At 45.7% G+C, this 12,816-nt stretch overlaps 1 protein-coding gene across 2 annotated transcripts in view; it reads right to left on the reverse strand.

Annotated features, from left to right (window-relative positions):
• Positions 1-12,816, reverse strand: part of SBNO1 (strawberry notch homolog 1) — a 97,483-nt gene that overhangs the window by 15,526 nt on the left and 69,141 nt on the right. The window contains exon 32 of one of the 2 annotated variants that reach the window (XM_021719341.1): positions 9,815-10,994. In XM_021719341.1, coding sequence (XP_021575016.1) covers positions 10,852-10,994 — 143 coding nt within the window. In that variant the 3' untranslated portion in view covers positions 9,815-10,851. Of the gene's footprint in view, positions 1-6,518; positions 10,995-12,816 lie in introns of those variants that run through there. The other variant, XM_008071615.2, reaches the window with a different exon arrangement.

Consider the following 12,816-nt stretch of genomic DNA (forward strand, 5'->3'; position numbering starts at 1 on the left):
CTTGGAAGGCTGAGGTGGAAGGATCACCGGCGCCCAGCAGGTCGAGGCTGCAGTGGCTGGCACTGGCCATTGCACTCCAGTCTGGGCGACAGAGTGAGACTCCAAAACAGGAAGAAAAAAAAAACGCAAATAATAAAATAAAGTTTCTTAAGAAAGGACACTGAAGAAACAGACCAGAACAGAACGGGTGCCAGGAAAGGGAGCAGGAAGAAAATAAATTGAACTGCACCCTTTCCCCTGCCTGGGGTCGTCCCTCCTGTGCTGGCTGTACTTATCCAAACAACCAAGCAATCAAAAGAAGTACAACTAAGTGTTCCAGACTAGGCACCACCGCCATCTTACCTCTGCATGACACTCAGTGGTAATTCCTAACTACAAGATGATGATTTGGATCCAGTCGTGTGGCACTGGCCTCTCCTAACCCAACAAGGCACTCACCACCCAGAGTGGGCAGCTTTTAGAGGACACAGCCAACTTGCTGAGATCTGGACTCTAAAAATAAGCATCCTGCACATTTCTTTTAGCCTCTTCTTTCTCTTCATAAAGGCCTCCACAGATGGCTTCTTTACATCATGCTCTCAAATGACTAGCTGATAAATATTCATACTTATGGAAATTGTATTGTACATACTCCAAGCCCCAGCCAGCTAACATTTGTATTTTCTGTGTCTCCGGGGTGGTGCCCTTTGTTCACGAACTTGTCCTCCGTAAAAAGCACACACGTGTGCACACACACACACATACACACCCACCAAAGACACCAGCTCTTGCCTCTTTGACTAATTTGCCCAGGGCAGTGGTTCTTGACCAGGGGTGATTTTGCCCCTTGGGGGCATATGACAATATCCAGAGACATCTCTAGTTGTTACAACTGGGAGGATAAGCGGGTACCACTGGCATCTGGTGGGTGGAGGCCAGGGATGCTGGTAAACAAACATCCCACAATGCCCAGGACAGCCTCCACCACAAAGAACAGTCCAGCCCGAATGCCAATAGTGCACAGGCCCAAGGCAACACGCAGCGAGGCCGAAACCAGACTTGAAGACAGTGCAAGAAGGAAGGGAAACAAGGTCAACGCTATCCGCAACTATCACAGCAAAACTCCATGGAGAGAGTGGAGGCGCTATATCAAGTTTGCTCTCTCATTTCTTATCCAAATGAGCACTCAGTTTAATAAGGTTATACATTTCAAAATCTGCTTCTTTTCAGTCCTGAAGCTCAACTTACAAATATTTTAGTCAAATTTTAGTTATAACTTAAAAATATTCCCTTTCACTTGTTCAATTAATGCTCAATTATCTCACATATTTGACAGATTAAATTCCCCTAAACATTAACACCATTTATATATACATTTGCTTAAATTCTCTTACGCATTTTAAGCTACAAACCGAATGGAATTTTCCCAAGCATTTCAATCACCAGAGAAACTCAGACAAGCCACATTCTCAATTGCTCAAAATCCAACCCTCATCCCCTCCACAGCCTTTCTGCAGGGGTCTGAGGACAGCAGGGGCCCACAGCTGCCACCTGGGCTAGAAGTGGCCCAGCCCTCACTGGCTCCTTGACGTCAGTGAAAGCTGTGAAGATTGCCATGAGAGCAGCAAATAAAACCCCCCTCCCCACCCCTGCCATGAAGCCAAGAACCTGCTCGCTGTGTGTGACAAGCCATTCTCACTTCTTTCCAGTCTATTCCAAATTCTCTGACTTCCTTAAGTCTACACTTCCCGGTCAATTACTGACTTTTGGTTGGGGTATGGGGAGTTTCCACTCTGTCGCCCAGGCTGGAGTGTGGTTGCACAATCATGGCTCACTGCAACCTCAACTTCCTGACTCACGTGGTCCTCCTGCCTCAGCCTTCTGCGTAGCTGTGACTACAGGAGCAAGCTACCATGCCTGGTTAATTTTTTGCAGAGACGAGGTGTCACTATGCTGCCTGATCTCGAACTCCTGGACTCAAGTAATGCTCCTGCCTTGGCCTCCAAAGTGCTGGGATTACTGGCATGAGCCACTGCGTCCAGCCAATTTCTCTTTCTTTGAGTTGGAGTCTCACTGTGTTGCCCAGGCTGGAATGCAGCGGCATGATCTCAGTTCATCACATCCTCGTCCTCCTGGGCTCAGGCAATCCTTCTGCCTCAGGCTCCCAAGTAGCTGTGACTACAGGCATGCAACACCACGCCCAGCCAATTTTTTGATTTTTCGTAGAGACGAGGTCTTGCTCTGTTGCCTAGGCTGGTCTTGAACCCCTGAACTCAAGCAATCCTTCTGCCTCAGCTTCCCAAGTAACTGTGACTACAAACATGTACCACCACGCCTGGCTAATTTTATTATTATTTTCTGAGTCAGAATTTCACTCTCGTCACCCAGGCTGCAATGCAGTGGCACATTCATGGCCACCACCACAGCCTCGACCTGCTGTGCTTAGGTGATTCTTCCACCTCAGCCTCCCAAGTTGCTGGGACTACAGGCAAGTGCCACCATGCCCAATTTTTTTGAATTGGAGTCTCACTCTGTGACCCAGGCTGGAGTGCAGTGGCAGGCACGCTCAGGGCCACCCCAGTGTTGACCTGCTGGGCTCAGGCGATCCTTCCGCCTCAGCCTTCCAAGTACAGGAATGTGCCACCATGCTTGGCTAATTTTTGATTTATTGTAGAGACAAGGTCTCGCCAAGTTGCCCTGCTGGTCTCAAACTCATGGGCTCAGGCAATCCACTCGCCTCAGCCTCCCAAAGTGCTGGGATACAGGCTGAGCCACCAAGCCCGGACCACTTTTTAAAAATTTATTGTAGAGTTGAAGTCTCACCAAGTATCCCAGGCTGGTTTCAAACCCCTGAACTCAGGCAATCCTCTCGCCTCCACCACCCAACGTGCTGGGATCACAGGCATGAGCCATTGTGCCTGGTCTAACTTTTTTTTATGGAATCTCACTCTGTCGCCTAGGCTGGAGTGCCATGGCATGCTCATGGCCACCACATCTCTACCTGCTGGGCTCAGGCAATCCTTCCACCTCAGCCATCCAAGTAGCTGGAACTACAGGAATGCGCCAAGCCCGGCTAATTTTTTGATTTATTGTAGAGACGAGGGCTCACCAAGTTGACCAGGTTGGTCTTGAACCCGTGGGCTCAGGCAATCCTCTCACCTGGGTCTCCCAAAGTGCTGGGATTATAGACATGAACCCCCGCACCTGGACTTTTTTATTTTTTGTAGCGACAAGGTCTTTCTACTGTCCAGGCTGGTCTCAAACTCCTGGGCTCAAGCAATCCTCTTGCCTCAGCCTCCTAAAGTGTTAGAATTATAGGCATGAGTCACTGTGCCTGATCCTATTTCTCTTTCAGAAAGCCTCAGAGCTCAGTCATGGTGTGAAACAGCCAGTCTCTCCTGTCTGATCCACACACCCAGGGCACCTGGGCACTGGCTTCGGCCCACTGGAACGTTTTCCTCCAGCTCCCCCCAAGGCACTCGACATTGTGGAGTCAGCTCCTTGGTCAGTTACCTCCTCAGGCGACCCCACACCCCACATACCTGTAGCATTACTGAGGTTTCCTCCCAGCTCCCACGTCCAGCAGAAACCTCATCTGTTCTCCCGCTCATTGCCCTGCACCAGAATCACTCTCCACGAATGGTCACTGCTGGGAGTAGCATGTGGGCCAAGGCTGGACACCCACGGTTGCATATTAAACACTTACTAAATAAATATTAGCCCGTGGGTTCAAGACCCGCCTGGGCAGCGAGACCTCATCTCTACAAAAAATCAAAAAATCAGCCGGGCGTGGTAGCACGCGCCTGTAATTCCGGCTACTCGGAAGGCTGAGGCGGAAGGATCGCAGGAGCCCAGCAGGTCGAGGCTGCAGTAGCCGGGAGCGGCCACTGCACTCCAGTCTGGGCGACCGAGTGAGACTCTGATTCAAAAAAAAAAAAATATATAAATAAATAAATAAATATTAAATAAGGTACAAATTCCACAAAACGTAGAAACAAAAAGAACTTTCATAGCTTATGAGTAAAGTCACTTCATGTGAAAACTAGTGAAGGGTTAAGGATTAAGTCAACAAACATGGGAAGTACTTGCCAGAGTCCCACATAAGAGGCCCAATGTGTGCCATGGCAATCGTAAGTTTCTGCGCTTTCCTCTTTTCATAAGCAGAGCTTGAATTCTGAACTCACTGACCAGCTACTGAGAACCTGCTTGGCACCAGGAAGAAGTTTTAACTAGGGAGCCCTGAGCCCCCAAGTTCCCCAGCACATGTGGCTAGCCCCTGCTCTCTGGTCTCTTTCCAGAACATTGGTGACCGAGTATTGGAGCTGGCGGAGGTCAGTGACAGGCCCACAGCCTGCAGCACTTGATGCAACCAGCAGAGAGCTGTGTGGCCATGAGTCTACTTTTTGCTCCAGAGAGTGCTGGCTCCATCTTGTTCCCAAGTGAGAAGCTTTCTCCAATTCATTTTAAATGCAGTGTCAACATAAATCGCCTTCCCACCTCCAGCCCGCTAATAAACACAGAGGCTCAGACAGATCTCAACAACCCTGGACAAAGAAGCCACAAAAAGGGATTCATATTTATTTATTTTAATTTATTTAAGAATCTTACAAAAACAAACAAAAAACACAACAAAAAACTAAATACAGGATTCGTTATGCTTCATGGTTAATCGTTTTTACTTGCAAGAGTAAACCTTGCTAAATGCAGCCAATACATTTTTATTGCATGAGACCAATTATTTTAAAAGTTACATTTCAGAATGGTTGGAACAATCACCTGGACACTTGGTACTGTGTTCCCACCAACGGCTGAATGCAACAGTGCAGTGTCGCTAGAACAGAGTGTACCCTTCACACACTGACGACTCCAAAGCAGAGTAGCAGTATCACAAGGGAGGCTTAAAGTGAACGAAATGAAAACAAACCAAGAGAATACAACCACCTTTGTTTCCAATTGTCTTTGGATTCCATCAGATGTTGACTCAAGATGCACCATGTCAAATTAGTAAAGGAGGAAGATCTAAACCTACATATAAAAGTATCCTTTGCTCAGAGGAGGTAGAATCTGGCAAAAGTTTTATTGCAGAGATACAGCGTACCTCTCCCCACCTCACATGGTTGATGCAGATATAAGTGGTTATTGAAAAAAGATCAGTAGTCTGCAAATTCAATATAAACCATGAAAAGGATGTTGTTTCTGATAGTGGTGAGACTGCAATGTGCTACGTAGAAAAAAGCTCTCTCTGCCCCATAAAGTGGAAGTCAGAGACAGTGGTCAAGCTTCTGTATCCTCTTCAGTGCCACCAATACTGTCACAGCAAGAAAGGCCTTCAGTGTCTGCTGGTCAGAACGTCTGCTCGGGTTTGAATGGGCTGCAGGGCAGGGAATGGGTGGCACAGCAGTGAAAAGCCAGGCAAGCTCTCACCAAGGGGAGTATGGAGCGACCTCCCCCCAGGGGAGGCCTGAACTCCAAGGACCAAAAAGAGCCGACTTTCCCAGCTTCCTCCCTTGCTTGACTCTGCACTACAGAGCGGTCTTGGTGGGCCTGTGCCCTGCCACGCTGCTGCAGGCAAGACAGTCGCATGGTGAACCACATAGCTTGTTCGTTCTCCATGGGTGCTGGAGGAAGAAGGCTGGGCAGGGAGGGTTTCAACAGGGGGGTTCACACTGGAGGAAATCTGTGACAAGCCCCAATTCATGACAAATTTAGTTCCCAAGACTGATCCAAATGCAGACAGCTTTTAAATTTTCAACAAGTCTACAAAGTTGAATAGTTATGAATGAAACTTGTACATGAATGAAAGACCCAAGAAACGCTCACAGCAACCTCTCCTGAAAATTATAAAGGATAGTTTTCAGGTGCCAAATCTGTGAATGAACACGCAATGTCAGCCTCCTGGGTGCTGAATGCCGCCATTACAGGAGCCCTGCAGGTCCCCCTGCTACCAGCACTAACCATGGGCAACAGTTCACCATCCAGCTCAGCTCCTGGGCCAACAGCTGATGCAGTGCAATCACTCAGCAATCCAAGAGGAGAGCAGCGGCTCAGGGGAACCTCGGTCAGCCCTCAACGGCCCGGCCTGCTTTACCTTCCAATGAAGTCGACCTGGGAGTTGAAGGCTGGAGCCTCCCCAGCGGCTATGCTGCTCTCTTCTGAAGGACAACTGGTCCTTAATGTACGTTCCCTGAAGTCACCCGCCACTAGTGTACCAGGTCAGTTTCCTGCCTGTTATGGTTATCCTCAGCAGGTTACAACAGCAGCAGAGTACCTGTATTCATTACAAAGTAAGTTTCTGGTGACTTGCAGGTTAAAAGTACAGGCTCAGCTTGTTAAATAAACACAGGAAATCTGCAGCATCTGCAATCCGTAGACCACTCTTTCAAATCTGCAAGATTTTTGTGTCGAGTGAAAAGGCAAAGATGAGGAATTTGGTGCAGGACTGAAAAACCTCCAGGGTAGGAGCTGGTCGGGTTCACAGAGCTAAGAACTAAGTTTGGTCCTAAATGCACTGAAGAAGTTAGAGGAGCTTAAAGGAAGTCTTAGGAAGCATTTTTTTTTTTAATGTGAAAACATCAGACTTGCTATAGCTTCCAAAGAACAACTCAAAACAGCATGACCAGTCATACAATAACAGCATCAGAAACGGCACTCAAGTGCATCCCCCCAGTACAACACATTGCACGTGGTAAAAATCGTCATAAAAATGCAGAACACAGACATGTTGAAAGATATTAACACAAAACAGAAATCCTATAGCAAAGATGCAAAACCGAATTCTAATACATAGGAACAAATTCAACTAAGAAGTTTTCCATACTTTTCTAAATTTAAAAAAAGTAATAAGATGCCCCATATGGGAAAATCAAGAAAAGAATAAATAGAACTGAAGGGAAAAGGAAAATGGGAAAAACAAGTGGGTAGGATCTCAATTTACAAGAAATATTTACACTCAGAATTCAAAAGAACTCCACACTTCTATATATACACATTTTTGTACATATATATATACAGCATAAAATTCAAGGGAGTTTTGGATTTTACCTCAAGTACTCAGAAAAAAACTGCTAGCTAGCTTGAACTACAGGTATCTAGGTGTGTTTTCTGTCACTTAAAAGACAATGCCTTTGTACTGGCATCCAATGAGAAATGTTTTTGCTCTCAGCTGTAGCCATGACACAGAACACCTGCCACGTTTCCACAGCCAAGTGGGCACACGTGCAGTGTGCGTGGGTGTGGTTAGCCAGGGAGATGGAAGACACGAGGACGGGCAGTCAGCAGGTGCCTATCCTCACAGCATTTGCCTTTGCCATCAGGAATCCTGAACTCGCCAAACATTCATTAACGGAATCCCAGCCTGATAGTAACCTGATGTAGCACCATTCTTAGAAACCACTAAATACCACTCAGGTACATTTTCAAATGACAGTCCTTGGACAGGGACCTTTGTCCTAATCTCTTGTTAGGAAAAGGACACAGGGGGAATGTCTGCCCCTACTTCCATAAAGTGAGGTGCATTGATCATTTCCATTCTATTTTTCCCCCTTGTGCTAAAATGGCATTAGAGGGGAGAGGGGGAAGGCACCCACCCTGCAGCTGTGAGCGCTGCCCTGACGTCCTTTCTTTCCTCAGCTGGGAGGAGCTGCTCTAACAGCACCACATGGAGACCAGCAAATGATGGCACCAGCAGCTACATCCAGAAAGTTGTGCCTCTAAAACAGTCTATTCCTTTGGAGCTTGGTCATCCAGAACTTTTACCTCCACATACGAAGCAAACTAAAAGGTTTATCGTTGCAACTCAAAATGGTTTCAGAAGTGCTAATTGAGTTAGAATAAATATATATACACATATATACACACACACTACTACATTGCTTTGGACGCAGATTCTTGCTAATTTATATACACATTTAAAGAGAAGGGATTGAAGAGTGTTATCTGCAATTTAGTAGCAAAAAAGAAAACTGCTGAACATATACTTTTTAATCAAGTTGTTTTTAAAGAAATACATTAATACATTTATGAATTCGTATCAACAGCATATCTAGATAAGCCAACTAATTGCAGATAGAGACCTTGTAGTATGGAGGTTACCAAATTAGGGGAACACTAATTCCTCCAGAGATAATATCTGAGCTGCTCTAGCCTTGGGAAGTGGTTTTCAGTACAATCGACACTGTAAACTCTGGAAACGCTAACATGATTTCCAATCAAAGCTTGTGCTCAGAGCTGTATTGCTAAAAAGGGAGAAAGGCATTGCAGAGCCAAATGGACTCACTAGGCCTCTGAATTCAGACATGGTATTTAGATCCTGCAATCAACAGACCCACTTTATAGACGTTAGCTGTTGTGGAGACTTGGTTTTCGACATCAAAAGGACCTTGAAGGCTAGGGCTTCTCAGGGTGGCCGACCTGAACTTGCTGACTTCCAGAAGGGCACAGTGTAAAAGTAGGATGTCCACCTGCAGAGGGGTGGGCGCTAACCGCTGGGTGCTTATGCACCATGACGGACCTGGACATGCAGTGCCCCAGGCCCTGCCATCCACACTGTTGCCTTTTTGAGATGTTTGAGGTGGCTTTCAGAGGCCTTATTTGTTCCTTTCTTAATAAACAACAAAAAAAGCTGTTCTACAAAGAATACACATATGCTCTTCTGTATCACAATTGCGACTTCAGAGCCAATACAGTAACATGAACTAGGAGCTGTATGCTAAAGAAGCCTTATAACGTCACTGCTTTGAAAACACCATCACCTGCTGAGAAAGATGTCCTCACATGGAGAAAGCAGAGCTGAGTCAACAGTCTACAAGAGAATCTCCTTCCCAGCCCTGCCGCTTTGCCTCAGAGAGGAGGGTTGCTCTGCATCCCTTCCCCAGGTCTAGCCATTCCACCTTCAGGTGTTGATGGAAGCTGACTGCACTACTGCTTTAAAAACAGAAGCACTTTAAAAACAGAAGCACTAGCAGGAGGTTTTGCTGCAGGTGGGGACGATGCTGCTGTTGGCTACTGGCTGGGTCTAGTGGCCCTAACAAGGGACACTGGTTGACACAAAATGGATCACTGCCTGAGATACACGAGCTGGACTGAGGATAAAAGTTGCATCCACTGGGCAAAACAGGCCAAAGAACAAAATTTATTCTCAATTTGTTCCTTTAGGCATCAAGAAAAAATAATTCCAAAGAAACCTACGGTAAACGTGATATGACCAAACTTGGGCTTAAAGAAAGACAAGAGAAGGTTTCTATCACTTAACGTACATCTCACCCAATTCTGCACAAAGCTTAGACAGTTACAAAGGGAACCATCCAACGTGAAAAATATTCGAAAGCACTATCACTGTACCCCTTGCTCAATACCACTTCAAACTTTAAGGGTAGGTTTTAAGTCACACCGTAAGGCTACCTGGAATGCTGAGGCAACATGCAAGTTCTGCAGAGTCCCCGTCACAGACTACTTCTGACGGTCACCGGTCAGGCCTAAACAAGAGTCCACTTCTTGTTAGTATAATAACTTTTTATTTGACATCTACAAGATTTTGGTATCTTGCAGCTTTTGACCAGGTTTATACAATCTCAATTTTTCAATAGTGCAACCTGTGCAAGCAAAAAAAAAAAAAAAGAGAGAGAGAGAGAAAGAAAAAAAGGAAACAAAAGACCAATTGTCCCCTCACTTATTTTTATAAACATCTATTATAGGCGAAACAAAACTTACCCATATTATATAGATAAGTGTCTATTCACATTTGTACATTACCATTTTTAACAGCTTGGGATAAACTCTACAATGTCTCACAACACATTAAACAATATTCAAGTTACTGGGTAACAACAGCAACAACAAAAACAAAAAAACATACAGCAGAAGCCTCAAGTGTTTCCTCATTGTCTAGTTTTTAACTCAAGTATGGTTTCCTTTTTACTAGTGGCAAAGCAAATTAAGATAATGAAGTAAAAAAAGACTGTTTGCAAGATGAAAGCCAATTTGTACTTCTTTCTAAAACTATCTTTAAGTTGAAAGTGTTACTTTAAGAGGCTTATAGCCATTTTGCAGCACACGTTAGGAATACTATTAATACATTAAAATTAACTTTTAAGAAATTTTACCACAAAAAAAAATGTATGTACTCATTACCTTGACAAGAAACCTGGGGCAGGGGGAGGCTGGGGGGAGGGGCCAGCAGGGTTAGAAGCAATACCCAGGTATAAACACTATAAAAATGCAATAACCAATGCTGTACATCTACAAATGTTTCTCTCCATTACTTGACTTCTGTGTTAATCTTGTTTACGCATGCTTTCAAAGACATGCACTGTCAGAACAAAAACTATAAAAGAACCTGAATGCATGATATGCAACCTTTCATTTCATGCTTTAATAAACCTATTAAGTTGAAAAAAGAAACCAATATATATTTTCTATATTTATAGACTCAAACACATGCATCCGGGGATAACTCCCACAGCAATAGCATGGATGTACTGCGTTAACCCTGAGCACTGTATAACATAAAAGTAAAGCCAGTTTGGGAAGTTCCAAGCATTTTAAACCAACTGTGGTTTGTAGCCTTTAACACACTCACAAACAAACAGACTGACACACACGCACACACGCACATCCCCCTCTGCTCACGCACAGTAAAAGCAGATGGGAAGTACCAGGGAAAAAGCAAAGGAAAGACATATGTACCACCATCAGCACTGCTGATTTTCAGTTTTGCTATCTATTCCAGGTTTGTCCTTACTCCCAAAAAAACTAACTAGAGAGAGCACAACTGAAAAAAATATATAATTCTTTGGAAACTGTCCCTGATTTTTATGCAAATGATATGCTTCAACAGCATTTCAGATACATCCATGTTGAAACCTGTCTGGTCCTTTATGCATTGCTCAAGTTGGTGATGCTCTGCGGGTGATGCTGTTGCCATAGCTGTTTCTGTTGGACCGCAAGCTGTTGAGACTGGTCTGAAGTTGAAAGGAGATTTACAAGAGGAGACACACAATTTGCCGGGATGATCAAACCTGTAATTAGTACAAAGACATTATAAAGTTGCATCCAGTAGAACCCATACTCTTACAGCTTTATAGGAGATTCCAAATGAGACATAATATTCAGCACAACAAAAACATGACACAAAAATTAAATGAGTACCTAATAACTGAAATGACCTATTAAGATATATGGTCTGCCAGGCTCAGTGGCTCAGCCTGTAATCCCAGCACTTTGGGAGGCCGAGGCGAGAGGACTGCCTGAGCCCCTGAGATCGAGACCCACGAGGGCAACTTGGCAAGACGCCACCTCTACAATAAATAAAAAAAAATTAGCCAGGTATGGTAGCACACGCCTGTAGTTCCGGCTACTTGGAAGGCTGAGGCAGAAGGATCACAGAAGCCCAGCAGGTTGAGGCTGTGGTGGCTGGGAGCGTGCCACTGCCCTCCAGCCTGGGTGAAAGAGTGAGACTCCAATTCAAAAAAAAAAATCCCAAAAAGAAAAAATCAAATAACCTCATTAAAAAGCGGGCAAAGAGGGCAGGCTCAGTGGCTCAGCCTGTAATCCCGCGCATTTGGGAGGCTGAGGTGAGTGGACTGCATGAGCCCGCGGGTTCGAGACCCGCCTGGGCAGCAAGACCTCATCTCTACAATAAATCAAAAATCAGCCGGGCATGGTAGCGCATGCCTATAGTTCCAGCTACTAGGAAGGCTGAGGCGGAAGGATCGCTGGAGCCCAGCAGGTCGAGGCTGCGGTGGCTGGGAGCGGCCACTGCACTCCAGTCTGGGTGACAGAGTGACACTCCAACTCAAAAAAAAGGGGCAAAGATAGTCTGGTTTGGTGGCTCAGCCTGTGATTCTGTGTTTTGGGAGGCTGAGGTGAGTGGATTGCCTGAGCCCGTGAGTTCGAGACCCACCTGGGCAGCGAGACCTCATCTCTACAATAAATCAAAAATCAGCCGGGCATGGTAGCGCATGCCTGTAGTTCCAGCTACTAGGAAGGCTGAGGCAGAAGGATCGCTGGAGCCCAGCAGGTCGAGGCTGCGGTGGCTGGGAGCGGCCACTGCACTCCAGTCTGGGTGACAGAGTGACACTCCAGCTCAAAAAAAGGGGCAAAGATAGTCTGGCTTGGTGGCTCAGTCTGTGATCCTGTGTTTTGGGAGGCTGAGGTGAGTGGATTGCCTGAGCCCACGAGTTCGAGACCCACCTGGGCAACTTGGTGAGACCTCATCTCTACAATAAATAAAAAATTAGCTGGGCATAGTAGTGACTCAAAAAAAAAGAAATCAGAAATCCAGACTTCTATATAAAATGTTGGCAACTGATTCAAAAGAAAACGTATAACATCCAAAAATATTTGAGTGTCAAAAAAGGTTAACAGACTGACTTTGGTCCATGAACAGCAAATCTGCAACCCATCATTCACAGGAAAGCTGAAGTCAATGAAACAAGGATAAGCAAATGAGCAGAGTGCAAAAGTTGGCCCAGTCCTGGGACAGCTGTAGTTGAGAGCACATGGAACAAAGCTAGCCCAGTCTGTCCCGCTCATTGCAGGGCATCAAGCCATCTTCTGTGCACAGTGGCTTTTGAGTTCTACAATCATTTTTTTTTTTTGAGTTCCAGTTTCACTCTGTCGCCCAGACTGCAGTGCAGTGGCCACTGCAGCTCGACCTCCTGGGCTCCGGCAATCCTTCCGCCTCAGCCTTCCAAGTAACCGGAACTACAGGTGCACGCTACCACGCCCAGCTAATTTTTGATTTATAACAGAGATGAGTTCTCGCCAAGTTGCCCAGGCGGGTCTCGAACCCACAGACTCAGGCAATCCACTCACCTCAGCCTCCCAAAGGTACGGGAT

The sequence above is a fragment of the Carlito syrichta genome, unplaced genomic scaffold (genome assembly GCF_000164805.1).
Source record: "Carlito syrichta isolate Samal-C Ts95f unplaced genomic scaffold, Tarsius_syrichta-2.0.1 Scaffold314544, whole genome shotgun sequence".
NCBI classification, from domain to species: Eukaryota; Metazoa; Chordata; class Mammalia; order Primates; family Tarsiidae; genus Carlito; species Carlito syrichta.